At 41.8% G+C, this 27,654-nt stretch overlaps 1 protein-coding gene across 2 annotated transcripts in view; it reads left to right on the top strand.

Annotated features, from left to right (window-relative positions):
• The first annotated feature begins 15,795 nt into the window (after positions 1–15,795).
• LOC108262175 (pro-neuregulin-3, membrane-bound isoform) overlaps positions 15,796–27,654 on the top strand; it is a 308,202-nt gene continuing 296,343 nt past the window's right edge. The window contains exon 1 of one of the 2 annotated variants that reach the window (XM_017462794.3): positions 15,796–17,778. In XM_017462794.3, the coding sequence (XP_017318283.1) occupies positions 17,139–17,778 (640 nt within the window). In that variant the 5' untranslated portion in view covers positions 15,796–17,138. The remainder of the gene's footprint in view (positions 17,779–27,654) is intronic. The other variant, XM_053679389.1, reaches the window with a different exon arrangement.

The following is a 27,654-nucleotide window of genomic DNA, read 5'->3' as shown; positions in this document are numbered from 1 at the left end:
TCATCTTCCAAATGGCTAAATGAATAATAAAGCAGAGATGTACATTTTTAACTATGCAAAAAAAAAAAAAAAATAATAATAATAATAATCGCAAAGAAGAAGGTTAAAGTTGGGGCTAGTAGGAAATTAATTTCTATCACATTTGTGCCTTTTTTTTTTCTCTTGTTAGATTTATCACAATATTTCAGCTAATTTGGAGCCAAAATTGTTTTGTTCCTCTTTATCATTTTAAATTAACAGGGGGAAAATGGGAATTATAATGAACATCTAAACCTACATTCTCTAAATGTTTTTTTTAAACAATAGATATCACAATTACGCTTGTGATTAACAGTTGATTGCTGATTTTTATTTATTTTTATTTTTTTTAAATGTACACTGATTTATGCAACCATGAGGCTTTGATTTGCATACTTAACAAAACAAACAAACAAAAACAACAACAAAAAATAACAAAAAAAAGTTTCATTTCTTCGGTTTCTTAGTGAAAATGGAATGAAATATAATGTAAATCCAACAATAATGAACATTTTGGGAAATTCATCTCTACTATCCTTCTAATTCTAATAAGAATAAACTTGACTGGATCATTTAGTGTTTTTTTTTTTTTTAATATTTTATAATATATATATATATATATATTTATATATATTTTATATTATTTTTTATTTTAACTATAGAAAACTGACTTTATGCGGTTTATAAAGGAAAGTGATGCATCATTCTGACACATCATTTTAGCAAAGAAGCCTTTTAATATACTGTAAGACGTGATTGTGAAGTGGGCGGAGCTTAAAGCCTTCTTCAAAGTTTCTGATGACGAGCGGGTTGCGCAAGTGGACGGTTAATCGGTTGAGTTTTGGTATTCCAAAATCTCATTCTAATGTTATTCAGTTGAGTTTGACGTTCTGTTCGTCCGCTTTAAAGAAATGTCATTAGAAAGTGATAATTAGTAAGTGATTAAAAACCCTGTATAACTAATCTGAGCAGCAAATGAATGGTGGAAATGCCTGTCTGTGTGGAAGCATTTCACGGTTTCTATGAAGGTCTGTATAATATAATCGTAGAATAGAAATGGTTATGTAGATCATACGCACTGCCTGCCCTTGCGCTTTGCCTTTGTTTGTAGAAACGTATTATTGTGGAGAGTTATTTCCGATTATTGAACCTTGCAGCCGTGGTATTAGGTGTTTTCTCCACTGCTTCTCCCTCCAGCATGGGGCAGCATGATTCCCGCCCCAACGGGCCTCTAGTAACACTTGCTGTAGTTCCCATTTTCGACCTCTTAGTGCAAGAATAACTCTACGGCGCTAAGTGGGGTCGTAAGCATGCTTACATCAAATCAAGGGAACGTCTATTAAATAGCAAAATCACAATAATCATTTCACCAGAATTTGAAATGTCTGGAGTTGGTGGTTGTTATGAAGATTAATGAAAATTTGTTGCAAGGCTGACGTATACGGTATATGAAGGGGCGCTCGCATACCTGCCCCTATAGATGAGCCGACTTCATTAAACAAGCAATCTGTATAGGACTGCACCAGTGCAAAAATGACCGTTTGCTCCATTACTTTGTAAAATATATAACATTTGTATTATTTCATATAGTATGGTTACGTTCAAACATTTGACCGATCCTGTCGGGTACTCGGGTTGCAATAAAGCATTTATTTTTTCCTCTTCTTACCTTCTTAAAACATTTATCTTCTGCTCTAACACCGGCTGCGAACTCGGCGCTTTGCTGTTATTCTACGTGCTACGCAGGCTGTCAAAAGGATTTGTGATTCACCGTATGGTAAGACGAGTGTCACGTGGCTACGTGAAGCACCATGTGCTTGACTGGTGTAACGTTCCTAATCGAATTATCAAAAGGCATGGTCTTGACCTCCATGGGGTTTGCAGGATGTGGCTGTCTCCTCTGTGTGTATGCTTACTGATTGAAACTCGATGTTTTGTATAGAGCTATTAATTAGGTGTTTTTCATATGCGTGGGCGTGTACGGGCGTGGGCCGTTAGTGGTATCTCCTGTGCCTCGTCTTGAAGGCAGTCTTGTGGTGGGGGAAAAAAAAAAAAGTGTGGGAGTTGCTCATTATTTAGTTCAGCTTGGAGTCCAGCGTGCAGATCAGGGTTCAGATGAATGTTTTCCTTCACGAAACACAATGTTCCGTCACTCAGCGTCCTTGAAATGAAAGTGCACCAAGTAAAAAGGGAGCGAGACTAAGGCGTGAGACTGTGAGACGTGCGATCCGGTCAAGTCTGGGAAAACAGCAGGATTTGTGAACAGACCGAGATTGCAAGAAGACAGCATGCAGGTAAATGAGCACATTCATTATTTATTAGCCGCAGAGGTGAAATTTCGGGCCTTTATATCATCCTCTCTAGAATCGTTGCCACAAAACGAATCAAGACCAGCTGTAATGTATGCAAGAAATCATTGTAGTAATTACTTATTTCTACAGTACTTTTCCAAAGTAAACTCCTCTCAGAGTGCTTAACATTTTGTATATGGACTTGAACATTGGTCTTGCTAAAAATATATAATCTTGACTGAAAGTCTGTCATCGTTTCGTTCCGAATACACAAAGTTTAATACAAAGTATTCCCTTCTCCTAGAAAACAGCCTAATCATTGGCGCCGTGCACAAATGAAGCCAACTAGTTGAATAAAGGCTCGACTTGGCCTCGACCCCCTTGGACCCTCCTGGTCTTGAACGTAATAATGTTGGTCTTGAATAATTGAAATGAACTAAATTACACATGAAGTGGGCTAGAAGGAAAAAAATCCCTCCTTCAGATTAGCAACGTGGAGATATGGGCGTGGTCACGTGACTACGGAGCAGTCTAGTGAAAGCTTTCTATATTGATATACAGTATATTATCTGCTTGTAACAGTTTGATATCCGTTGTATAGAACTGGCTGCAGATAGGTTGCATGTGAAAGCTTTTTGTTGTGTTTTTTCACCATGGGGTGGATTTTACATGAAATGAGATATTAATGATGAGGTAGTTCATAATGTGGTCCTGTAGGTGCAACAGAAGCATAGGATTGCCACGCAAGTACCGACTGTCCGCCGTGTGGGAGTTTCGCAACGCGGATGACGCAAACGGAAGAATGAACTCACAAACTGTAAACAGACCTGCCGACTCCGAAGAGGAATAATGCGTCATCTTGCCAAGGGGGTGGGGTTCAATTTTTCCTTTCAACACTTGTTCGGAGTCGATCGAATCTTTTTCTCTTTTTTTATTTTGGTCAAATTTCCGAGCCTTTTCGCTGTTTTTGACCGTTTTCGGGTTGAAAATATTTGGTGACGTCCTTGATAAATATCGCTAACCAATGGTAGTTATATACTTGTCTTATATATATATATATAACATACATTTTTATATTTTGCATTAACAAACAAGTAAATAGGGGAACATGGGGCGGGGAGGGACACATTTCAAAAGAGGAGGGGGTGGGGCGTCCAACTGTCAATCATTCCCGACTCGATTGACTCTTCTATCAGAGGAAACAGTGAAGACTTATATATATATATATATATATATGAGATCTTATGCTTTGAGTCTTCCTATGGCAGGACTGAATACGGTTTAAAATCTCTGCTTGACATTCTCTGCCTCATAAGGTCATAACGATTGTTGTTTCTTCAACACAGCAAGTGATTTAGCTCTATTTACCTGTCCTTGCTCTGGAAAGGCCATTTTATCGACAGGGAAGTGTAGGAGTGCCACTTGGTAACATACTAAGCCCTTTTTCAAGCTGTCAATTAGAGTAAGAGAGCCGATTCCCCGTGCTTCTAACACCATCAGAAACTCTTCAGGACCGAACTGTAGTGAGCTTTCCCAACCTGCTACACATCACTATTCTGCTGCTAATCGGAATGATTCTTTGCTCTCATTGTTGTGAATGTTGAGTCAGGACTATAATCTTGGCGCTCTAGTATAACAAATAGTGGGACGTTTCTACAGCTGTGGCACTGTATAAGAGACCTGGGTAGAAAATGATGGACCAGGAGGCTGCGTCTGAAGAGGCAGTGCTTTGCAGGAGCTCCCATTACGTATAAGCTTAGATGGGCTGTGTATCAAATGGACTGTCTAGCCGACTAATGGAAACAGAATTTTTTGGTTCATAAACTGCGTCCCTCAGCTATCGTGTGTGTCGTATTTTGTAGTTTGTTATCATGATCTTTTATATGTATTTACTTACATTTTAAATAATTGAACAGTTTGTGCCTTCTTAATTGTCTTCTTTATTCAATTCATATATATTGTACATTTCAAACTTCGGCAGTTTAGTGTCTTCAATATCGAAGACGAAAAATTTACATATAAAGCGACTGTTTTTCAGTTGCACACTTCAATTTCTGTGAACAATTTCTGAAAACTCTGTCCTCGTTTATATTAACGCCTGAATAAAGACCCGCTATTTATCTAAAGTAATGGCGCCCTATAAAAAAATATTAACACGAGTTCGCGTGTGCCTATGGTAGCCGAAGCGCTGCAGTGGCCGAGCTGCACTATTGGCTTAGGTTTAGCCCACACCACGATTACGAGGAGCTCTTTCACCGTTTAGATGTCGCCTTATCGTTTTTGTAGTTTTGTAGGTGTCGCTAAGTATAAAACGGCCTCTGCATGGACTTGTCTCATAACAATTTTTCAACATAGTCGCGTGTGTTTGGAAAAAGAAATTGTGCTCATGGAAAATTGAGCAAAACTTGCGGAAAATTTGTTTGATTTGAACAACAAAGAAAGTACACAAAACTTTACTTAAAGAATGATAAACGATGTATTACATATATCGCACGAGTGGCCAGTTCGACCATGAAGGGAGGAAGTGTGTAGGGGTAGGGATGGGTTGTTTAATGGAACAAATCCACCTTTGCATTGAGGTTAAGATATTGTAATTCCAGTCTCATTTTCCTTTTGTTGCATTTTATCCATCATAAAAGCTTTCAAACAACCTAGCAATCACATGACCACTAGAATAAAGCAGAGATTCTCAATGAGTCCATGATGCGTGTTTGTTTATTTATTTATTTATTTATTTATTTATTTATTTATAAGATGTGTGGAGGTATACTTGGACAGCCGATCGTTGGTTAGCTAGTTTGACTGATTACTTGACTAGAATGGATTAAATCCAAATATCACTAACGCAAAAACAAAGTTGACGAATAATACGTTTTATAGCCCCCCCCCCCCCCCCCCCCCCCAAAAAAAAAGGCACACTGTTTTTGCCCACGTTAAAATAATGAGCTTAATATTTGAATAGATTTCTACGATCATGTTCCTTTTTTTTATTATTATTATTATTATTTCATTTTTGAAAAGGAAGAATTTCTCTCGTTTGAGCGACTACAATTTCCAGTGTTCGGCAATTTTAAAAGGAAATTTCAACAGGAGACGTCCGACACTGCGTGCGATCCCTTAGGTCTAGAGAAAGTCATCACCGTAACGTAACTAAGTTCACTGTTAAAGTAACGGAACAGTGATGGGGGATTCCCCGAAGTGGAAACGAGACAACAATCGTACGTTAAAAGCGATATCGAAACGCGGGGTGTCTGAGATTTCTGACGTTCTCATTTGTTCGTGCTCAGCCTCAGTTCTGTCCTTGGTACCGAACAGTCTGGATAATGCCCTGTGTGCTACGAATAATGCGAGAATGAGACTTTGCATCATAAAAAATTGATTCCTTGCTTTTTTTTCCGCTCAGTCACGCTAGGGAAAGGAGACTGGAGTCTCCATTCGCAAGTCAAGCTAAAGTTTTCTAACTAGCTTTCTTTCTTTCTGGAAAACAGTAATGGAACTTTTTTGTAACACTTTTCCCGGAGGACCCTTAAAGATCAAAGTCTGCAGCCCTGATGTGAGGTTTGCATTTATCCATTGTGTGGCATTTGAAAGGCCTTTAACTAGATTTAATGACCGTGTGAGAGAGGGAGAGAGGGAGGTATTGTTTTTTTTTATGTATAAGAGACTAACCAAGCAAGTGAGATGGGAAAAAAAAAGGAAAAAAAGAAGAAATGATGTGCAGAGACTTGTGGGAAAGGAGAATCTATTTGTAGTACTTTTCAATACATAATGCAAGAGTGGTGTGATGTGTGAAGAGGCATGTTGTTGCGCTCTAATGGCAGTTCCCTTTTGTCAGTAGGAATCTAAACGCTCTGCTTGTTCGTCTTGTACACAGACGAGTGAGAGGAAGACGGAAACGCCGGTCTGGGAAAACCCATCAGATATCACTGCGGCTGAATCCTGGAGGCGATATCCAATATTGTTAACACAGTTTAAGAAAGTATAAACATGTTGTTTTTTTTTTTTTTATCATTGCCTTTGCTATGTTCCTGTACAGATCATGTTGTGTAATGAACATAGTTATAAATGCGTCTAAAGATGGCTTAAACGTCGCTAGCTACAGTACGTGCGATTGAATCAAGTTGTTGGATAGTAACATGCCGTCACGAAACCATGTATCCGGTTTGGAAGCAGATATTTTCAAATATTTCAGATATTTGAATGACCTACACGTTAAATGTTTTGTTTTCTGTGCTGCATTTTAAAAAAAATAAATAATTAAAAAAATATTTTTTTTCCTAGGAACGGGATTTGTATTTGAAAACATCATTTGAAATTACGCGTTCGTTTTACGTATTACAATTTTGACATTTGGGGAAAAAAAATGGGGGGGGGGGGGGGGGGTTTAGGGAGGGAGGGGCGGGAAGTAGGAGTGGTTGAAGAAAAGGAAAAAAAAAATAAATAAAAGGTTTTCATGTTCTACTCAAATAGCTAGTTTTCTACAGTGTTGTTAAAATCTCGATGCCCAGCATACCTATTTAGAAACGTTCAAGCTAGTTAGGATAGGCTAACATTAGCTTGCAATTCATTAGCAGCTAACGGCCAAACGGTGCGTCTCAAATAGCTCCCTAGTTCAGTAGTCAGGGCACTGTTGGGGGAGTCGGCCATTTTAAGAGCTGTCTCGATCGCAAAATCCTTCCAGTGCACCGGAACTTTCGCTCCATACAAAAAAAACATCCTACAGTGCACCCTAAAAATCAGGGAGCGTCCATGCTCACTATGGTCCCTTACTGGAAATGATGTCATGTTTTCTGAAGCCTCTCAGCTCGAAAAAATCTTCTATTTTGGTAGACCTCATTATGGTCCATATCTTCCATTTTGTCTCCACTGAACGCTACTCCGACTCCCTTCACTTTACATAATGGATGCCGGCATGGGCGATCTATTCAGCTAATCTATTCAGTTAGTAATCAGATAGTGGCAGTTAAAGATGCTCCTGAGTCACGTGGAATGAAATTTTTAAGGGTATTTTTTTCCCCCCTTTTTTCGTTTTAAAAATTTTAAGCACTCGAACTTTGCTTGCAAATACATGAGGTATATGCAAATGAGATGCATATTTCAGTGTATGGTAGAAAATTACGCCATGCGCAAGGTCGTCCCAAGTGCCACACATTTTACAAAGAGCAGTTTAAAAATGAGAGAAACAAATAACTGTATTATAGATGATAAATTGATCAATTTTGTAATGTTTAACACCCCCTTCTGGCGGTAAGGTGAACTGCAAATGACCACACCCCATTCTGCTGATGCGATGTATGACTTGGGTTGCCTTTCATGGAAAAGGGCTGAGGTGAAACTTTATTTCTCGTCCACAATAAAAATAAACGAAACGGTGAGATCCCTTTCATGGCAATATTGACCCAGCTATGGTATAAAATTATATGATTACTATGGCTCCTGAGTAGTGTCCTCTCAGTTCAAATGATGCCATTTAAGGGAGTACAAGAGAACGTAATTGGCCATTCTCGTTGGCTGGGAGAGATGGTATTACTCTCTCCTGTCAATCACTGCCAATCATGGGCATTTGTGAGCTCGTTTATGCAGAACAGTTAGCTTCCATGTGATACGTTGGTTGGCTTGACGTGTCTTGGAGGAAGCATGTGTTTGGTTTAACCTTTAATCCTCATTGGTAGTCCTCATGTGATGGGGCATAATTAGCTAATGGGTGGGAAATGAGGGTTTCCGAAATGCTCAATAAATAGAGGCCATCTTACACTTGGAAATCCGAATGAATTCATGTGAAATCAAAGGAAACACGCTCGTGTTTGTTCAAATTTGTACAGATTTCTCACTAGCTCAGCTTGTTTCGCTGCTCCACTCAGGCTTGCAGTTTCACCACCTATTTCATGATTGGAGTTGGAAGATGCTGAGGTGTCTGGCTTTGCTCGTTGCAAAACTGTTGACGGTAAACAATTTGGCAAAAAATCTTCGGGCGTAACGGCTCTGAATATTCCGACTTAATCATGGTGCAAAACAAGATGTGTCTTGGCATCAGCTGTGGCATGTCTGTAATGATTTGTGATCAATTAACCAATTTGCTTTCACCATATGTCATCAAATACTCGCCACATCTGTCAATTTGAAGGCGATGGGCAATTTTTTCCCCCTCCCTACAGAGCAGGCAGCATCAGGCGCTGCTATTAGCTTTCCGCTGCATCGCTGGTAATGAGGAACACACTGCAATGCAATTGAGAAGGGTACTTGTCCTGAGAGTGACCAGGGAGATGAGAGAAGAGCCATGACAACTGGCTGAGTGTGCATCTGAACAAAAACAGAGGTGTGAAGTGACTCGGAAATGCTTCTTCTTATCTGTCGATATCCGCTCAAGTCCTTTAAATTATTTCAGCAATCGACATCGAGAAATGTAAATCAAACTCGGTTACTCGTGCACAAACGTTCCTAAACCGAAGTCGTAGTGCTGTGCTGTAACGAAAGCGTGCCAGCAGTTAAAGGATAAGCTGACCTAGCACTTGGAGTGCTGTTTGAAAGTTTGCGAACCCTTAAGACTCATCAGATTTTCGCACAAGTCCTAAAAGCTGTTCTGTACTGAAATTCCTCCGTGCCAATGTTGCAGTAACTGCTGCACCAGGTGATCGCACCAGATACCGAAAGCGAAGGTGCGTATACTTTTGCCACAGATATCCTCATTAAATAAACGACCAAGGATAATATTGTGTCTCATTTGTTTAATCGGGTTCTCTTTGTCTACTTTTAGGATTTGTGTGAAAACCTGATGATGTTTTTAGGTCATGTTTATGTAGAAAATTCTAAAGGGTTCACAAACTTTCAAGCACCACTTTCAAGCAATAAAGCAAAGCAAGTGGAATAATCTTTTTAGTTGAGAATCCAGTTGTCTTCCATCATCTATGTTAAACCTGTGACACCGGAATACATTTGATTCTTATGTATTGAGTAATGTATATTGTACCTCTGGAATGTTGTCATGTAATGTTAATTTCACCAAAATGAGTGTTTGACAGTGTTCTGGTTTATGTCCGCCGTCACGCAGGCTCATGAACACGTGCTGGGTAAGAATGATATGATTCTCAGCTCGGTGTTGGTGGAAGATGTGCTGTACGAGATCTGTCTTCCAGGTGGAAAGAAGGGAACCTTGTTATCTCGTGCCCTGGTGTGAAGCGCTCTTACAGACATGTCTGTGTAGACTGAGGTGACATGTTCTTTTTCTGGAGTGTGAAAGCACAACACTAACAGGTTTATATTTCGCCATGGATTCATGCTCGTGTATCTAATTGACACTGAGGTAAATCACACTCGTTCTGTAAGCCAGTGCGCCGCGGTGTTGCGAAGCCTAATGCAGTAAAATCTCTTGACTAAAAGATTATTTGCTGAAATTCGTGTCAGGAGAAACAAAAAATAGAGCGAATGAATAGACCGCAAATATTTGCTTTCACAAGGAGTTTGTTGATTTGAAAACAGCCAAGTCCAAAAATGTAAAATAAATAAATAAATAAATGTTGTTTAATTAGCTTTTTTTCCCCTCTGCAATTTTTTTTCTATGCATCTTTTGTTGAAACATCTTTAAATAAGCAAAAAATAAATAATGTTCTGTTTGCTAACACACGACATAATTTCTTCTTCTTCTTCTTCTTCTTCAACACCAATCAGCCATAAGATTAAAACCACCTGCCTGATATTGTGCCACCAAAACAGCTCTGACCCATCCAGGCATGGCCTCCACAAGACCTCTGGAGGTGTGCTGTGGTATCTGGCGGCAAGACGTTAGCAGCAGATCCTTTAAGTCCTGTAAGTTGCGATGTTGGACCTCCGTGGATCGAACTTCCCACATACGCTCGAGCGGATTGAGATCTGGGGAATTCGGAGGCCGAGTCAACACCTTGAACTCTCTGTCATGTTCCTCAAACTGTTCCTGAACGTTTTTTGCAGTGTCTCAAAGCGCAGTATCCTGCTGAAAGAGGCCACTGCTATTATTGAATACCGTTCCTGTGAAGCGGTGTACTCGGTCTGCTGAAATATTTCGGTAGGTGGTACGTGTCAAAGTAACCTCCACATGAATGCCAGGACCAGAGGTTTCCCGGCAGAACATCACACTGCCCAGAGCGTCACACTGCCTACACCGACTTGCCTTCTTCCCATAGTGCATCCCGGTTCCATCTCTTCCCGGGTTAGCGACGCACACGTAGACAGCCATGTTTATCGGGTCGGGCCGCTTTCTTCCGTTGCTCCATGGTCCAGTTCTGATGCTAATATGCCCATTAATGGTGCTTTCGGTGGTAGACAGGGGTCAACGAAGGGTACTCTGACCGATCTGCGGCCATGCAGCCCCGTATGCGGCAAGCTGCGATGCACCGTGTGTACCGACACCTTTCTGTCATAGCCTGTATGAACTTTTTCAGCAATTTGTGCAACAGCAGCTCTTCTGTGGGATCGGACCAGACGGGCTAGGCTTCGCTCCCCACGGCATTAATGAGCCTCGGGAGCCCATGATCCTGTTGCCGGTTCACCGGTTGTCCTTCCTTGGACCACTATTGGTCCTCACAATTTGTCCCCGGTCAAAGTCGCTCAGATCGTTACACTTGCTCATTTTTCCTGCTTCCAACCCATCTTGGAGAACCGACAGTTCACTTGCTGCCTAATAAATATATCCCACCCCGTGACATTACCGGTACAGTGTTATAATCATTTTTTTGGATCGGTTGCTTTTTTGTTTACGTTTAAAATCCTGAGACACATGACAAAGCTCAGCTTTTTCAAACGTACGCGGTAACGTATGCGTGTATTTGTATGTGTAGATGCGAGAAGAGGCTTCACTGGAAAGCTGACCATCTCTTCAATCTTTTGTCTGTGACTTTGCAAAATGGATCATGAGGATGTAACCTTTGACCCCTTCTCCACCACTTATCACTCCTCATCCCATTCACTACAAACACAGGATGTTTGCTACTTCAGCTACTGTTCAGTATTTGTGTTTATCTCCGTCCCCGTTATCCGTTTCCTTTAAATAACCCCCGTGTACTCTTCAGCGTGACTCGCACCTGCCACTACTCAAATCTTTTCCTCTCTTGAACCCTCTCTTGTCCCTGTTTTTTTTCTCGTTCTGTTAGTGCTGATGTCACAGGCTTGAACGGATGACCTTTTCAAGCCGGTGCCAGATCGTTCTCATTTTTCTCCTCTTTACTGGGAAATCTGTCATCTCCGACTTGACCTCATTTGTTCTGTCGGATCGGCACGACGTTGACACCCACTTCTACTTGTAACCCCCCCCCCGCCCCGTCTTTTTTTCCTCCTTCTTCCCCTGTATATTCTTTCCCACTGCGAAGTGTAGCCCTGCGTACATAATCGAAGTGGGTTACTCGTTTCAGTGTCATTATCGGCGATTGATTACCGCTCGTAACCGGCCTCTCGTTGGTCCTTCAGAACTCAATTAACTGATGTCTCCAGATAAACTGGATCATAAATGGAATTTACCGACACAGAGTTTACACATAAACATCACTTTGAGGCATAAGTACTCCGATGAAAACGTGCAACGCCGTACTTCTGATTCCCGACCACGCCCCTCCAAATCATCGCAATCTTCATTCCCTGATTCAATCTGAGCTTTCCGGATATTTCTCGGCTTGTCCGTACGGCTCTGTGTGTGAAGCCCGAGCTGCCAGAATGGTTTTGATTGATGACCTCTGCGTGACCTTTTACCAAGTTGACTGCTGTTGTGTTTTTTTTTGGTTTTGTTTCCAGGCTGTAGGCAAGTTTTCAATCTTGGTTTTGGGAGCAGACGTGTTGGCCTCTTCGTATCACCTCCTAAACGCAGGATTCATTCCCTAAACACATCCACACCGGTAAAGAGTGGACCGATAGATGCAGTCCAGAAAGTCACTTTAAAGCTTTAAATCTATACGCATTCACAAATCGGACACTATTATTATAAACCACAGAGATTCATTAAATATATATATATATATATATATATATATATATATATTTAGCATATTAATTAATACGTCATATACGAACATGGACAAATATCTGAACTTGTACAAATAAGAACTTTAATGCCTGGTTTCACAAATGTTCCTTTCCTCAAACATGGTGGAGCACGTCCCTTTCCGAAGATGATCAAGATACTTTTAGTATTCAGATTCAGTTAAAAAGTTACGTTAAAAAGTTATGTCAATATTCACATGGGGAAAGTTTCTTGTGTTCAGAGTCAGAGTAAGCACGTACTTTTCCATTGAAATAAACATCTAACAGGAGTCCAGTCCTTTGCCTATATACTGTTCATGAATTGTCTTAGTTGATGTAAATATGTTAACAAAATGGCTTCCAGCGTCGTTCATCGGCATCTTTTATAAAATAGCACTTGATCCAGCACACCCTTTTATTTTAAAGGCTCAGAAAGCATGAACCTCAGACAGGGACGGGAATGTTGTGTTTAATACCCGTGTTTATCTTCTAGAAATGTCCACAGACGGATATTTGTAAATGTAAATTTCAGTAAGACACAAATCTCACTAATAGTGGAAACACCTACGATTAATATTAAACAACACATTGGACTATTTATTCATTTTAAATCGTGTTTTAAAATGGCTACTGTTTTAGTATGAACACTAACTCGACACAGGTCGGCGTGTGTGAGAGGATCAGGCCCACAGCAGAGCCCATCTAATCACAGAGTTGATGCGAGCTGACAGTTTGATGAGCCCTAAATCAGGCAGGTACAAATACACACCGCTCTGTCAGTCATTAATGACAGCTATTAGGTTAGATACAAATATGTGCTTCCAGTCATGCGTGCGCCGCCGAAAACTCTCGACGGGCCATAACTCGCAGCATCGTCATCCATCATGTCAGTGATATTTCCATTAGCTGCTTCAGTCTCAAAGATCAAATGTAATTGTCGCTTTAGTGATGCAACATTTAGGCATGCGATTCCTAATAAATACACCTGCTACCTCATTTTCTTTGCAGGCCACTTGAAAAAGGGTGCTCCCCCCTCCCCTGTTTCGTTCCCTGAGGCATTATACTGCTCTGAGAGATCCAATAACATCATGACAATTTATGATAACGTACGAGTTGATTTATTATAAACTATAGACGTGCACAACGGCACGTATTAAAGTGCTGTATTGTTGTTTGTTTTCTTTCTTTCTTTTATTTATTATTATTTCTAAGTTAAAACATAACTTAATTTGACGCCGCTTAACGCAACAGTTCGTTAGGCAAATGAGGCAATTAGTTTTGAGCTTTGGGATGATTTGCATATGAATGCAAGAACAGAATACCAGGAAGCAATTCATTTTTTTTCAGCATTGTCGTCCTGTGAAGGAATGTTTATAAATGGTGTATAGAACTTTTGTTATAAGGGGACAAAGCTTTTCGGTGACACAATGACACTAAACGTCCAATAAAAAAATAACCTGGAATAATAATTAAAAAAAAAAAAAAAAGCATGAATATAAATAACAAAACAGATAAATAATCTTCTACCTGAAGGTAATTAAGATTAAAAAAAAAAAAATTAGAATGAAATAATTAAAAATCCGAAACAATTGGAGGCACATTCACAATGGTTTTGCGGTGAATACTTTTTAAAATAAAACTACTATTTGCTAAGAGGGCGAGTTGATACTTCACTTATTTTTAAAAAGAATTAAATACGAATAAACAACTTCTGGATGTTGATTTTACAATGGTATGAATGCTTGTTTTTATGTGTTAATCGAACTGCTTTGTGCAAGTGTCTTTTATTGTATTTACATTTATTATTATAATAATTATTATTATTTTTGGTTTTATCAAACACAAAGAAAGTCCACGATTTTATTACTTTATTAATTAATTACTGGCTAAAAGCAGCAGATGGGTAATTTGTGGAGGAGGTTAAATGAAAATCTAACATTGTTCTTTGTGGAGGAGGTTAAATGATAATATAAGATTGTTCTATAAATTAATGTTTATTTATTTATTTATTTACAAACGGTTCTAAGCATTCGGTGGTGAAATATGAGTTTTGGAATATTGATGGGCACGACAGGTTGGCGTATACCTGCAGAAACCATGAGGTTAGGAGTGGACTTCCATTATGCCAGGGATCTCTGAGACAAAACGAAATGTGACACAAGACACTATTTTTTTTAAAAGTAGTAAGCAATACGTAAGACACGGTCGTTCATTGCCCCGACACGATCACGGATTTGAAGGGTTAATTCTGTTACTCGCTGATTTAAACTTCTTGATATTGTTCAACCCTCTCCTTGTCTGTCTGATGGAGTGTTGCGCAATCAGCTCAAGTGCTTGTTTAATTAGTTTGTCTATGGGGCCAAACCACTGCTCGAGGAGACTTGTAGCACTAAACCGCCGTTGGTGTTTAAACAATTAAGTGATACGTGTTTAAATAAATAAACTGGAGGAACGACTGGATGAATTGGCAACGTACAGGATCTATTATATAGCACATGTACACCAAGGTGATGGGTTATTTTATTTTATTTTTATCAAGGTGACAGTGGCGAGGAAAAGCTCTCTGAGATTCAAAAGGGAAGGAATCCTCTTCTGGGTGAGACCAGATAGCAGGATTATAAATCATTACAGTATACAGGTGTAGAAAAGTAAAGAAATCCAATACTCGGTGTGTTGAAAGGATGTTCAGTATGACCAGATTAAGAATGTAGTTCTATCAGGATGCTGAGCATGAGGTATTTTGGATTGATTATCTTTCTGGCTACAGGAGCAGTTCTTGGGTCTCACAAATCTGAGCATAAAGTTGTTAGGAAGTGGAAATCATGTTGGACCATGCAGCAACTTTTACCCCGTGCATCTGTGCAAAGGGATCATTATAGAACCGCAAGAAGCAGAAAACAACACCATGGCTGGGGGGGTTAAAAAATCGTGCTCACTTACTGTCGGTCCAACTACATGTACTGTTGGAGAATAACAGGCCAAGTAAGTAAAGGCTGACAAACTATACCTAGCAACAGATGAGCTACAGTCAGTAATTATATACTGATCTCCCTGATCATGTAGTTTTACACTCTCCTTCCTGCCGTCAGTTTACCTTCTTCCAATTATCTCTTTCAATCCTACCCCCTGTGCGAATCCCTCATCTTCCTCGTGTCGGAGCAATGGAAGGGGCTGAGTGAGTGAGTGACGGGTCTGACAAGGGAGAGGCTCAGATCCAGGTTGTTTACAGCACTCAGCAATCTCCCGGTCTGTTAATACTGCAGAGCACTAGCATGGATCCCTCTCTCTCTTTCTCTCTCTGTGCTCCTTATCTTCGTTCCTCACTGTGTATTCGCCATCAATCTTCTCTCTCTCTCTTTCTCTCTCTCTCTCTCTCTCTCTCTCTCTCGCTCTCTCCCTAACAGGGAGGAGCAGGTGTAGTCCTGCCTCTCTTTCCCCCGTTCTTCTGCTTCTCTCTCTCTCTTTCTCCCTCTCCTGGCATCAGCAGCATCAGCAGCAGCTGCTGCATGCCAGACAGGAGAGCGGCGTCCGCTTGCGATGACACCGTCTCGGTCCTGGGACAGAGAGACACAAACAAACAAATAATTAAGAAGCCTCACGTTTCAGACTGGATGGCAGTGTTGGATAAAGAGAACATGAAGACCTGAGCTAAGAGATTTTTTTTTTTTTCCTCTCTCCTCCCTCTTTCATTTCTCTCTTTACTGTCTGCCTCTAGCACCCTCCCTTCCCCCTTCCTGCTTCTCTCGCTGTGTTCACCCTCCCTCTCTCTCTCTCCCTCTTTTTCTCAGTGGCGGAATGTAGCGGAGGACTGTGCGTGCGCTCGTTCACTCCGTGCTGCACGAACAGCAGCGGGACATGGCTCGGATGCTGCTCAAGCAGGAGAACGGATTTATACTCCCTGTGGATTTGATCGCTTGCTAAATGCTGACCTTTGCTGCCTTTGCGGTCTTCTCCTGCTTGTTCTGAAGCGGTTGAATTTGTTATTTTGGCTCCAGCTTGTGGAACAGATTTGGGTTGCTTTCCCCTTCCATACAGATGGTGTCTGTAGGAGGTTCAGCTCGAGGGAGGATGCTGGGAATCACTGCTGCTTGCTGGAGGGTCTGACTCCACGGGATATGCAGAGCTGAGTCAGCGAGTGCTAACGGGAGCCTAACAGGAGTCACAGAACGAGACAGTGACCAAGCTGTGAGAAATGACAGAAAAACAGTGAGCCCTTCTGGAAACCGGCTAGCCCTCTGAGAAATATCTAAGGAACCACGAAATTGAGGGATTGTTTCTGACAGGTCAGACTGGCGCCTGATCTGAAAGACAGGATTTGAGGAGTGGTAACGCAAGAGTGTGCTGCTGCACCGGGCTCTGCCGAGCGCGTCCTCACAGACGCATCCACTCTCTGCAATCCTCCCTTCTTGCTCCACCCCTCCATCCGGCATCTCCCCTTTTTCCTCTGCCTATTCAGTTTGTCCTTGGAATCAGAGTCCTATCTAAGCCCGTCTACTCTCACCTGCTTCTGGAACAGGACTAAACGGATCGTCCCATGTTGTATTCTGCCAGCCCTTGTTTTTTGACCTCTGGAATTCTACTGTGTGTTTGCGTGTGTGTGTGTGTGTGAGCTTGAGTGTGTGTGATTGCATTTGCGGCATTGGGTGTATGTGCTCTAAGGAGTGATGGTTGTATGTTGTCGGTGAGTATTTGCATCTGAGTGTGTGTTCTGCTGGGGTTTCTTGATTTTTTTTTTTTTCTTCTTTTATTATCACCCAATGTTCAACACCATGAGCCATCCTTCTGTGATCCTCCTGTGCCTGCTGAGTGCCCGACCCTGGGGTTAACCCTCTCTAAACCCGGGGCAGGATGAGCGAGACTTCTGGAGCTGTGACCACCTCAGGGGTGGTGATCCTGGAGGAGCCTGAGGTTGCTGGGGCTTCTGGGGGACGTCAAGGTGGAGAGCGTGCTGGGGCTATTAGGTGCGCCTTTTGGCCGAGACAGCAGACTTGGCTGTGTGTAGTTCCCCTCCTGATTGGCTTTGTGGGACTTGGCCTTAGCCTCATGCTGCTCAAATGGATCGTTGTGGGATCTGTGCAGGACTATGTACCCACAGACCTCGTGGATGCGAAGGGTATTGGCCAGGATCCCATTTTCTTATCCAAGCCAAGTGCTCTGCCAAAGGGCCCAGACAGCACCACTTCCTCCACCACAACCACTACCACCACTGTATCCTCGACCATTTCCACAATTACCACAGCAGTTAGGGGCAAAACTCGAACAGCAGCACCTCCAAATCCCAACCCAAGGGACGGAGGTTCCTCTGGCAGCCAAGTGACCCAGAAGACCACCACCACTACAGCCTCTGGCACTGCCTCCCCTGGCCGGACGTCCATCTCCAGCCCAACTTCATCCAAACCAACCGTCCTCAATGACTCAACCCGTGAGCACTCGACCACAGAGAGGCCGGTCAACACTCCAGCTCGGACCCACGTCAGCCGCAAGACACGTGAGTCCTGTGATCTCTGAATGTTTCCTGCTGCTCTGGGCATATTTGGGTTTGTTTTGTTAAGCTGTGCATTGTGAGCTTTGATTCTCTGTTTATCTCTGGCATCTCATTTTTATTTGGCTGTATGATGGAATAGCAATTCCAGTCAATTCATTTCAAACTATTATCACCATTATCAGTGCAGCAGCATAAGATATTTCATACGGTCCAAATGATTTTTACTGCTCAAACATGTAGGGGGGAAAAAAGCCAGGCGCATATGCATGTGTGTACAGTGAAATCCCAGCCTGTTAGGACATCGAGGTCAAAGTGCACGTCAGCTATGTTCTGGCACCGCTGGAGCAGAAAGGTTTATGGGCCTTGTTCAAGGGCCCAATTTTGAAGGTCTTGCGCTGCTGGGATTTCAACCCCTCTCACTGAGGTCACAAGCCCAGAGCCTTAACTGCTGAGTTCACACTGCTCTGTAACTTTATTCCATCAGTTATGAAAACCTTTTTTTTTTTCTTTCTTTCTTTAAGGCTCTAAAGAAAGTCTACATCATCTGTCACTTATATAATCTGCTCTCAGTGACGTGTTACAAATAGAATGGGAATGATGTAGACAGACATTTACATATTTCACATTACACTTCGTCACAGTGTACACATGGATTTAGGGGAGAAAATGGGATTGACTCGGTAAAAGTTTGATCTAAATGTAGACATTTGGCCCCACTGGAAACGTGTGTAGCTGTAGCCATAGCATGTTGTTATAAAGAAATGTTTGGCCTAGATTTTTACATATTTACATACAGATGTAGGTTAACTTGGATATAGACTACAACATATAGGTCTCTCTCTCTCTCTCTCTCTCTCTCTCTCTCTCTCTCTCTCTCTCTCTCTCTCTGCATGTGTAGGGTGTGAACACCAATCATTTTAAAACGGTAATCGAGGTGTCCGTTTCATTTTGACAATGTATACGTCTTTCTATATCAGACTAATACAAGATTGCTTTTGCTCTTTTGTGAGGATTGTGCTAACTGACTAACGTGTGTATGTGTGTGTGTATACAATTTAGCCACAAAAAGTGATCTGCGGGGTCCAAGCACCCTTTGCAAGTACGTTCTCTAGTGGCCAGTTCTTGCCAATTCTCATAGATCAATAATGAGATTGTAGTTTTGTGATGACGGACCACTCCTGTGTCACATTCCTGCTGAAACTGGCTGATGGCAGTCGTGCTTTTCAAATAATCAAATTCTCCAACCCAGCAATAGTCTATTTTTGACATGTCAGTCTAACATTTCATATAACGTGAATAATTTCAACTTGATAGAACATGCCGTTTCAGAGAAACGGATATTTTAAATGTTCGAGTCCCCTATTGAGATACACACCTCGAAATTGGTAGACTACCTCTAAGTCATGTGTTCTACATGCCTACCAGTTTTGGTCTGAACATGCTGAAGCATTGCAGAGATATGACCTGAAATAAAAGTGTTTCTGTTGCACAATTTCTGTCTTTATGGAGACTTCCATAAACTGTCCGATCATGTAATCACTTGAATGCATCATTTCTCCCCTGATGACCACAATCACAGCCTTCCGTTTTATAATGTAAGAGCATCTGGGGAAGCTGGCAAGAACTGTTGTTCAATCATGCAAATAATCTCATTTTAAAGGATTGTGGCAAATACCTGGTCTGTTGTCTTAAAGAACAAAGACTCTGGATACCACTAAATCTTCTGATGCTTTCCAGGGACTGAGATAACAATACTTAGGAACGCAGTGACCCTACATCACTCGTCATATCTCGCACCCATTTATCTGGATCATTGGATGTGCTACAGAGGCGTTTGACATCAATCGTCTCGGTTAACAGCTTTGCATATAGCTAACACGAGACCGTTGGACGTGAAAGCTGGATTATAATGATTCCGAGACCTTACGCTTGGATGTTATCGCTTTCCTGATGCAGCCAAAAAGATCTCCTTTGGTGTTCAGTCTTGAATATTTGATCTGAGTGTCTCACTCTGGCGGTGCGTGATTCACTGGCACTCTGTGAGATTACCCTGCTCTGACTGTGCTTGATCCAGATTAATTTACCATCGCTCCTGAGATATATACTGCCGAGTTTACTTTAGACTCAATCAGGTGAAAAATTAAGGATCCTACTTTGCAAACGTCGTGGACATCAAACGGAGTAACATTTAATATAATCTTAATATGCTTTCTATTTAGACGAGGTATATCGACATCGGTAGTATCCAACTGCTTTCTGTGTTTTGTTTACATCATGTACATAATATAAAAAGCTACAAAATTTGGGGTCCAAGCATCGTTTGCAAGTACTCTCCCCAGTGGCCAGTTCTTGCCAACTTACAGTCCATGGAACAAAAAATCTGTAGTTTTTTTGACGATAGATCACGTCTAACTGTGTCAAATGTGTGCTGAAAGCTGGTGATGTCATCTGTGCCTATATCCATGGCAAACCAATTATAAACATGCAGCACATTTCAATTTGATTGGTCAAGTAGGTTCAGAGAAAGTCAGTTATTTTAACGTTGTACCATCCCCCTTCTCAGATACAGGCATCAAAATTGGTAGTCTACCTCAAACTCGTATACCACACACGTCTGACAAATTTGACGTGAAATAGGCAGAAGCATTGCAGAGAGATGGACACTCGTCCTTTTTGGTAGTGAACTTCAGGTTCATCTGCATGATTTTGTTATTAAACTTGGCGTTTTAATAATAATGTGGCTTTACAGTTTGTTGGTAAGCCATTACTAGATGATTTCCTAAACCTGTCACCTTGGTATATCTTGAATAACGTGTGGAAAATCTGGATTCCCTCTGAAGGGAAGGATTATGGAAGGGAAGAAAATCAAGTATTAAATATATATATATATTTTTTTTTTCCCCTCATACATTTTTGTCCCTTTTCCCCTCCATCATTAAAGTGTTTTTCGCCATCCATTTTAGCTGATTTTTAATATATATATTTTTAAATATGCAAAATAAAATTAATTTGTTACTAATGAACCCCTGCAGCATTCAAGGCTGGTTATTTAATAAGCTCTTAGGTTATGCATTAACGTTTAACGTCATAATGCCACTTCTTTTTTTTTTTTTTTTCCTTTTTTTTCCTTTTTTTAAAAATAATAAATGGTTAGTGGGCGCACGGTGGCTTAATGGTTAGCACGTTCGCCTCACACCTCCAGGGTCGGGGGTTTGATTCCCACCGTGGCCCTGTGTGTGTGGAGTTTGCACGTTCTCCCCGTGCTGCGGGGGTTTCCTCCGGGTACTCCGGTTTCCTCCCCCAGTCCAAAGACATGCATGGTAGGCTGATCGTGTGTCCGTAGTGTATGAATGGGTGTGTGATTGTGCCCTGCGATGGACTGGCACCCTGTCCAGGGTGAACCCCGCCTTGTGCCCGATGCCTCCTGGGATTGGCTCCAGGTTCCCCGTGACCCTGAAGCGGTAGAAGATGGATGGATGAATAAATGGTTAGTACATGGCCTATAAGGATTCTTTATTAACACTGTAAGAAAGGTATTACGAATTGGTTATGCAAACGGAATCAAATACATGCTTTATACATAAAATAAAGCCTTTTGTTCTAGAACTCTAATCTATTATTGGTTATAGCGAAATAGATGGAGTTAACGTTAAATGTCAGTAGTCAGTAAGTATATGAACAGCTATTTCTTTACAAATAGTAAAGAAAAACCCACTCAGCAAGTTGTTATTGTGAGTAACGATCTCTCACTGTTATAAATGTACTGCTGATATCACGGTATATCAATTATATCACATCACCCAGCCCCACTGCGTTCCACAGGGACCCGCGAGTATACGCTAGATTTACACATTGCTCTTCTTGATAGATGACGGGGCTCCGGTTGGTAAACGCCCACACTGGCTCAGTCTAAAATTCGCATTTTTGGAAGCACTTCAAATAGGACTTAAGGTCATGACAGAGCTGCTTGCTTTTTTTTCTTCTTAGAAAATGGTTTTCTTGATCAATATTCTTATTTTTTATTCTTATTCACCTCATCGGAAGAAACATGAACAGAAAGCCATATGGGGAAAATGTTGGATCAATGAATTTAAGTGTGCTCTGTGTGTGTTTTTGTGCTTTTGAGCTAATGAATAATGTATGCAGCTGTTCATCAGTGACCCATGAACCATGACGTTACAGTTCCAGCGTGTGTATCAGACTCCGCCTCTCTAAGATACTCCATTCATACCCAATCACGTTACTGACCTGTTCCCAACTAACCTCCAGCTGTTTCTTTTTACGAACACTTACTTTTCCAGCCTTTTGTTGCTCCCGTCCCAACTTTTTTGAGACGTGCTGCGGCCATCGAATTCAAAACGACCTTATTATTATTATTTTTTTTTTCTTCTTAAAACGCTACATTTCGTCAGTTTAAGCGTTTGATATGTTTTCTATGTTCTATTGTGACTAGCATACAGATTTACGAGATTAGCAAATGGTTGCATTCTGTTTTTATTTACATGTATGTACGTGTTACACCGCGTCCCAACTTTTTTGGAGTCGGGGTTGAAGATTCGTTTCTATCTAATAAGCTGGGTGTGTACATACAGTACGTATATGTCTGTAAGAAACACAACGTGAAAGTGGAGAAACGGCAAAGCGCAACGACCTCCATAATGATGACTTTCCTGTGGCAGAAAACTTTCATTACAGCTTGACCTCTGACTGTTACAAATCAGTGACACTGGAGACTCCTTCCATATTTCTTTTTCATTTTGTTACAGGAAACCTGACCATATCTCTGTGATTGAGCTCTTCCTATGCACAGATTGAAGATAACATATGAGAAAGAGCACCTTAATACAAGCTCGGAAATACGGTCAGACCTCCTGTTATCGAAAAATAATCAGCACCTTCTGACCAATCAGATTCGAGAACCCAACAGCGGTGTAATATAAACTGATATTGATGTTCTACTGATGTAACTACTACTACACGTAGTAACGATACAACAGTGTACAATCGCTATACCGTTAAAAATATCAACTTCTTTTTTTTGGTTTTGTTTTTTGAGCTGGAACAAAAGGGGCGGAGCTGAGAAGCTTCGTTTTAGGATCTAGAAACTCTTCTCATATGTAAATAAAGGCGTTTTCCTCCCCGTTATACTGTTCCTGGACATGATTTGCTCCATTTAAATAATGTGACGTGTACATTTCGATCAAAATGCTTTCATAAAGGACCTCGTGACTGCATGAGGAGAGTTTCCCCTCCTCCATGGGAACCTCCTTCAAGTCACGAGGGACTTCGTAATTAGCCAAAGAGGCAGGGAAATGCTAATCTGACGAAGCTGTGACCTGACCTGACTCGATCCGAGTCCACGAGAGAGGACTTTATCTGAACTCCATCGATCAGAGCACTAATCCGATACGATCGGCTATAGAATCGAATTTGGTTACCGTACCAACCCAGAGATGTGGAGCTCGACTGAATCTGGCTGACGGGGGTTTTTTTTTTTCTTTTTTCTTCTTTTTTTTCTTTTCCGTTTCAGAGATGAGTGCTACTTAATGGCCATCGATTTTCCTCTCGTTTCATAACGTAAGCTTGATGAGAATGATCGGATGCTCCTTCTATGGATTCATCACTGCCAGCTACTGACCATAATCCATTAATCCATTAACCATGCCTTAGCCCTTCCCCCCGACATCCTTATTTATCCATACTCATCTTTTCCCGAGCCCGGATTCGTATTTAATCCGGTGATTTGTTTGTCCGACCCATCCTCGCTCGCACGTTCGTTTTCGAGACGGTTGTAAAAGAACCGGACTCCAGCTCCATTAAAGCACGTTTTCATGACAAGACCGTCTCAATAAAACGTAATGTCACCTTGATTTATCCTTACCAGACGTCCCGGCGAGGGAAGAAGCCCTTAAATATTAATGACGAGAAAGAGAAACATATTCAATATGTAGAGGATGACTTGAATAATTGACGAAGGCAGGCACTGACGAATTATCTGGTTGGGGGCGGGGGGGTGTGTGTCTGATTCCTTTCAAGTCGGTGCAAGGAACCGAGCAGGATGAAAGAAGGCACTTTGCTCGCTGAGCGAGAAAACATCTTGGCCACGTTTCTCCTCAGGAATCCTGTCGAGTTTTCCCGGAGCGCCCCGAAGTTGGAATGATGAAAGGTTACAAAGTGGCTTAATGCTAGCGCGGTTTCGTCTGGTCAGTGGCACTTTGATAAAGAATTCGGTTTTAATTAATGAAGATTTGTGTGCGAGAGAGTGCTAAAGTGCTCGGGATGAACTCTGGGGACTTTCGAACGGCTGCTTTTTATTGAAATTTTCATACCGAGATATTAGAGTAGGGGTTTTTTTTTCTCTCTTTTTTTTTTCCTCCAAGCCTCCATGCTACCGAATTACTTCCTAACATCGTGCTTTCGAAGAACGGGCTCGATAATGAAAGCTCGTTATTGTCGTGTCCAGTTATCCACCGTCTATTTTCTTAAATACTTAATATTTAATGCGTACCGGTGATGAGTAGAAGGTGCCGTGATGGCAGAAATCCTGGTTGTGATGTTCTTCAGACATGTTCGTATTCTTCTTTCTTCTGCTCGTTGGCTAAATGCGACTCTGTTGCGTCTTAACAGCGATTTTGATAAATGAAACACTCCTGGTTTGTGTTTGCGAAAGTAACAAATGCGTTCCTCGGGAGCCCGAATTAACGGGCGGCCCCGTTAAAGACGCATGGACGGAAGATGCATGTGCTGTTTAAAATAAAACAACGAGCAATTTATTTGTTATGCCCAAGGCGACCAGGAGTGGATGAAGCTTTGTCTTCATTAGCACGGGTTTCATTTCGGTTCCAGCCATCGGGCATCGAGATCAATCATATCGAAGATCATAGGCAACCGTTCCGTAATAGAGATTTCATCCGTTTCGATAGCGCACAGGCGCTCGCCTGTGATCTCGCATTTACCCGGCTTTCGATTTACTTCAACCTGGGAGTCATGGATGGCGCTTCCCGTCACTCCGGTTCCGTGGCACGTCCGACGTCACGGGCGTAACGTGCAATCAAGGTGGTCGCTAAAGTTTAACGGATCTTTATGGATTAGGATCAGATTGAATTGTATCCGAAGCCGACTGGACATGTTAATCCAAACGTCAATCTATGAAACGAGACGATTTCTACAAGCCGTTTAAAATCGGAGCACGAACAAACATCAGGCCTGTTTTACTTTATACTGCCGGTATAATATATATTATATATATGACTCGCATGACGAAATGCTCGAGTAGTGCTTTTTAGCACTGGATTCAGATCATTTCCTGGTATTAAACCGTTCCTCCAGGATTCCGCGATGGCAGAAATGACCGCCAAATCAAGCAAACGTGATTTAAAATATATATATATATATATATATATATATATAAAATATTTCTCAAAATTACCGCAAATTTTCCACAGATTTTGGAACGAGACGTGTCGTGTGACATCGTCACAACATGGATTCAGCCAAAGCCTTCTTCGATTCACGTGCGTCGAACGTGAGGACAGCCGAAAGGTCTCATTTACCAACGAACATCGCTGCGAAAGACAATCACGTTTGCCAATTCGAGTAGTTTTCCACGGGGGGGGAAGCACAAAAAAAAAAAATCCAAATTTTCGAAAAAAAGCCATGGCAAGATCGAGCCGCAACGATCGCAAAAAATAAAACCCCGCGTGTCTTTTCATTACGTCGGCTTCAGAAGCTACGCTGTGATGAAGCCGAGCGTTGATTTCGAGACGATGGCGATCTCCCCGTGTACGTTCCTGTTCCACTTAGCATCAGACGATCAGTCACGACTGTTTATGAGCTGTTCTTTGTTTTATTTTTAATTAACTTAGGCTTACCGCAATTACCTTGGACCGAAAATCAAATTCAGGAACGCTATGATTACAGTTTGCGCCGCGTTACTGGCTGGCGGATGGGTTTAACGAAGTAGCCGGGAGCACGTTAAATCCGGATTTAAACTGCACGTGGATATGGTCGAGGTTTCATCGTGCGGTCTTTCGCGGTGGTACGTAAAGGATAAACCTCTGAGGCTGAGACGATGAGTCTGGCCCCGTGCCTCTCCAGCCAATCGGATTTGATGAACAAGCGCCGATTAAGCAGGAGTAGCATTTTTTTTTTATTGTCTGAGCGCTTGTCAGGTGGAGGTGCTGTGCTGCGTTCTCCTTTCTTTCTCCTCTCCTCCGCTCACCTCCGAGAAGCAAACGCGGTCTTTTCCTTTCAATTCCTTTCAATTTATTTGCCTTTCAAAGGACATAGTCCGTATTCCCGTCGCGAACCGTCGAGTGGAAGTGACGGTTAAACTAACAGACGAGCTGCCATTAAACAAACGCGTTCACGATCCGCGCTAACGCCGCAGGTCGGAAACTCGGCCGCCCCTTCCTTTTCGGATGAGGACATAAGCAGGATTGTTTTGTGTTTTTTTTTCCCATTTCTCGCTTGAGTGTTTTTAAAGGCTTTTGCATAGCCGTTTAGAAGCAGAAGAGTCGTCTTTCGGAACGCCAAGCACTTCTCAGAACACTCGAATTTGACAGGTTTTGAAATTGGATTGCGCTCTGAAAATGGCTCCTTCACCTAGTGTTTGAAAACAGGGGAAAAACTATCGACGCGCGTAGAAGTAGAAGTAAATGAACCATACCGGTGGACATCATCATCTGTACTACCTGTGCTTGATTTTAGCTTTATAGTGCCCCGGAGATCAACGTTGGTTCTTTAGAGCTTTTTCTATCCTTCCATTCGTGTTATAGACACCAATATGAGACAACAAATATTCTCTACTTTTTAAAATTTTTTTACAGCTCGTCACCTTTTGAGAAAGTCGCCGAAAGATTTTTGATGATTCATATCTAGGCGAAACTTCATGACCGTCCAGTTAATTGCTCTCTGGAAGGAAATGGGTCATGCCCTACTAGTACTACAGTAATAGTGTTAACAGCAAACAGTAGGTTTGTGTAATAATAATGTGTTCCTTCTTTCCATGCTTCGCATTATTCTCCTTTCCACTCATCCCTCGATTGGAGTTTTACCAACTTGATGCTGGAATGTTTCCATATTTAGCTGCATCGCTAATTTACTGACCGGTTTGTTAGATGTGGTGCAACTCGGACGCTACCGGACGTCGCGTAAGTCCGTCGAGAGCATCGACGCGACGTCAGTCTGACTCCCTGTACCAGAAGGAAACACGTCAACATATGGAATCATGTCACCGCAATAAACAGTCATCCGTCTATCTGTTTTTTTTTTTCCTTTCTTCCTTGCTTGAAGTTAGTAAGACAAAAACAAACCCAAAATAAATAAATAAATAAACGTAAACACCTCAGTCCTGATGACCCATGGTGCAAAACTGACTTGCAAAGCGTTGACACTGGAGACTCCTTCCATAAATAATTAAACACCTCCTTAAAAATCATCACCATATCATAATATTTAATCTTTTTTTTTTCTCCGTTAAGTAACAGTGGCGTGTCTGCCATACGAGTCCCCGTGAACGAACCGTTCTGGAAAATTCCGACCGATCGGAATCGAGCATTCGGTAGCGCTGTGGCGTAATAGTTAAAAGGTTCGAATGCTTGAAAGGGATTCTTACCAACTTGCGTGCATTTCATGATGATTTCTAATGAAAATGCGAAGTTTCTTTCTCTCTCTTCCTGTCTTCGTGTCCTCTCGCGTTTATCGCCGCGGCAGATCTGTCACGGGGACGCTGAACCCGAGGACGCGACATCGCACCGTGACGGCGGCCGGCCGACGGCTTCGCGGCTCAGATGGCAGATTAAAAACGGGAGGACACACCTCTACACACACACACGCACACACTGAAGCTGGCCCCTGAGTGCGGCTGATGAATGGTTT

The sequence above is a fragment of the Ictalurus punctatus genome, chromosome 3 (assembly GCF_001660625.3).
Source record: "Ictalurus punctatus breed USDA103 chromosome 3, Coco_2.0, whole genome shotgun sequence".
NCBI lineage: Eukaryota > Metazoa > Chordata > Actinopteri > Siluriformes > Ictaluridae > Ictalurus > Ictalurus punctatus.
This window is presented reverse-complemented; position numbering and strand designations above follow the sequence as displayed.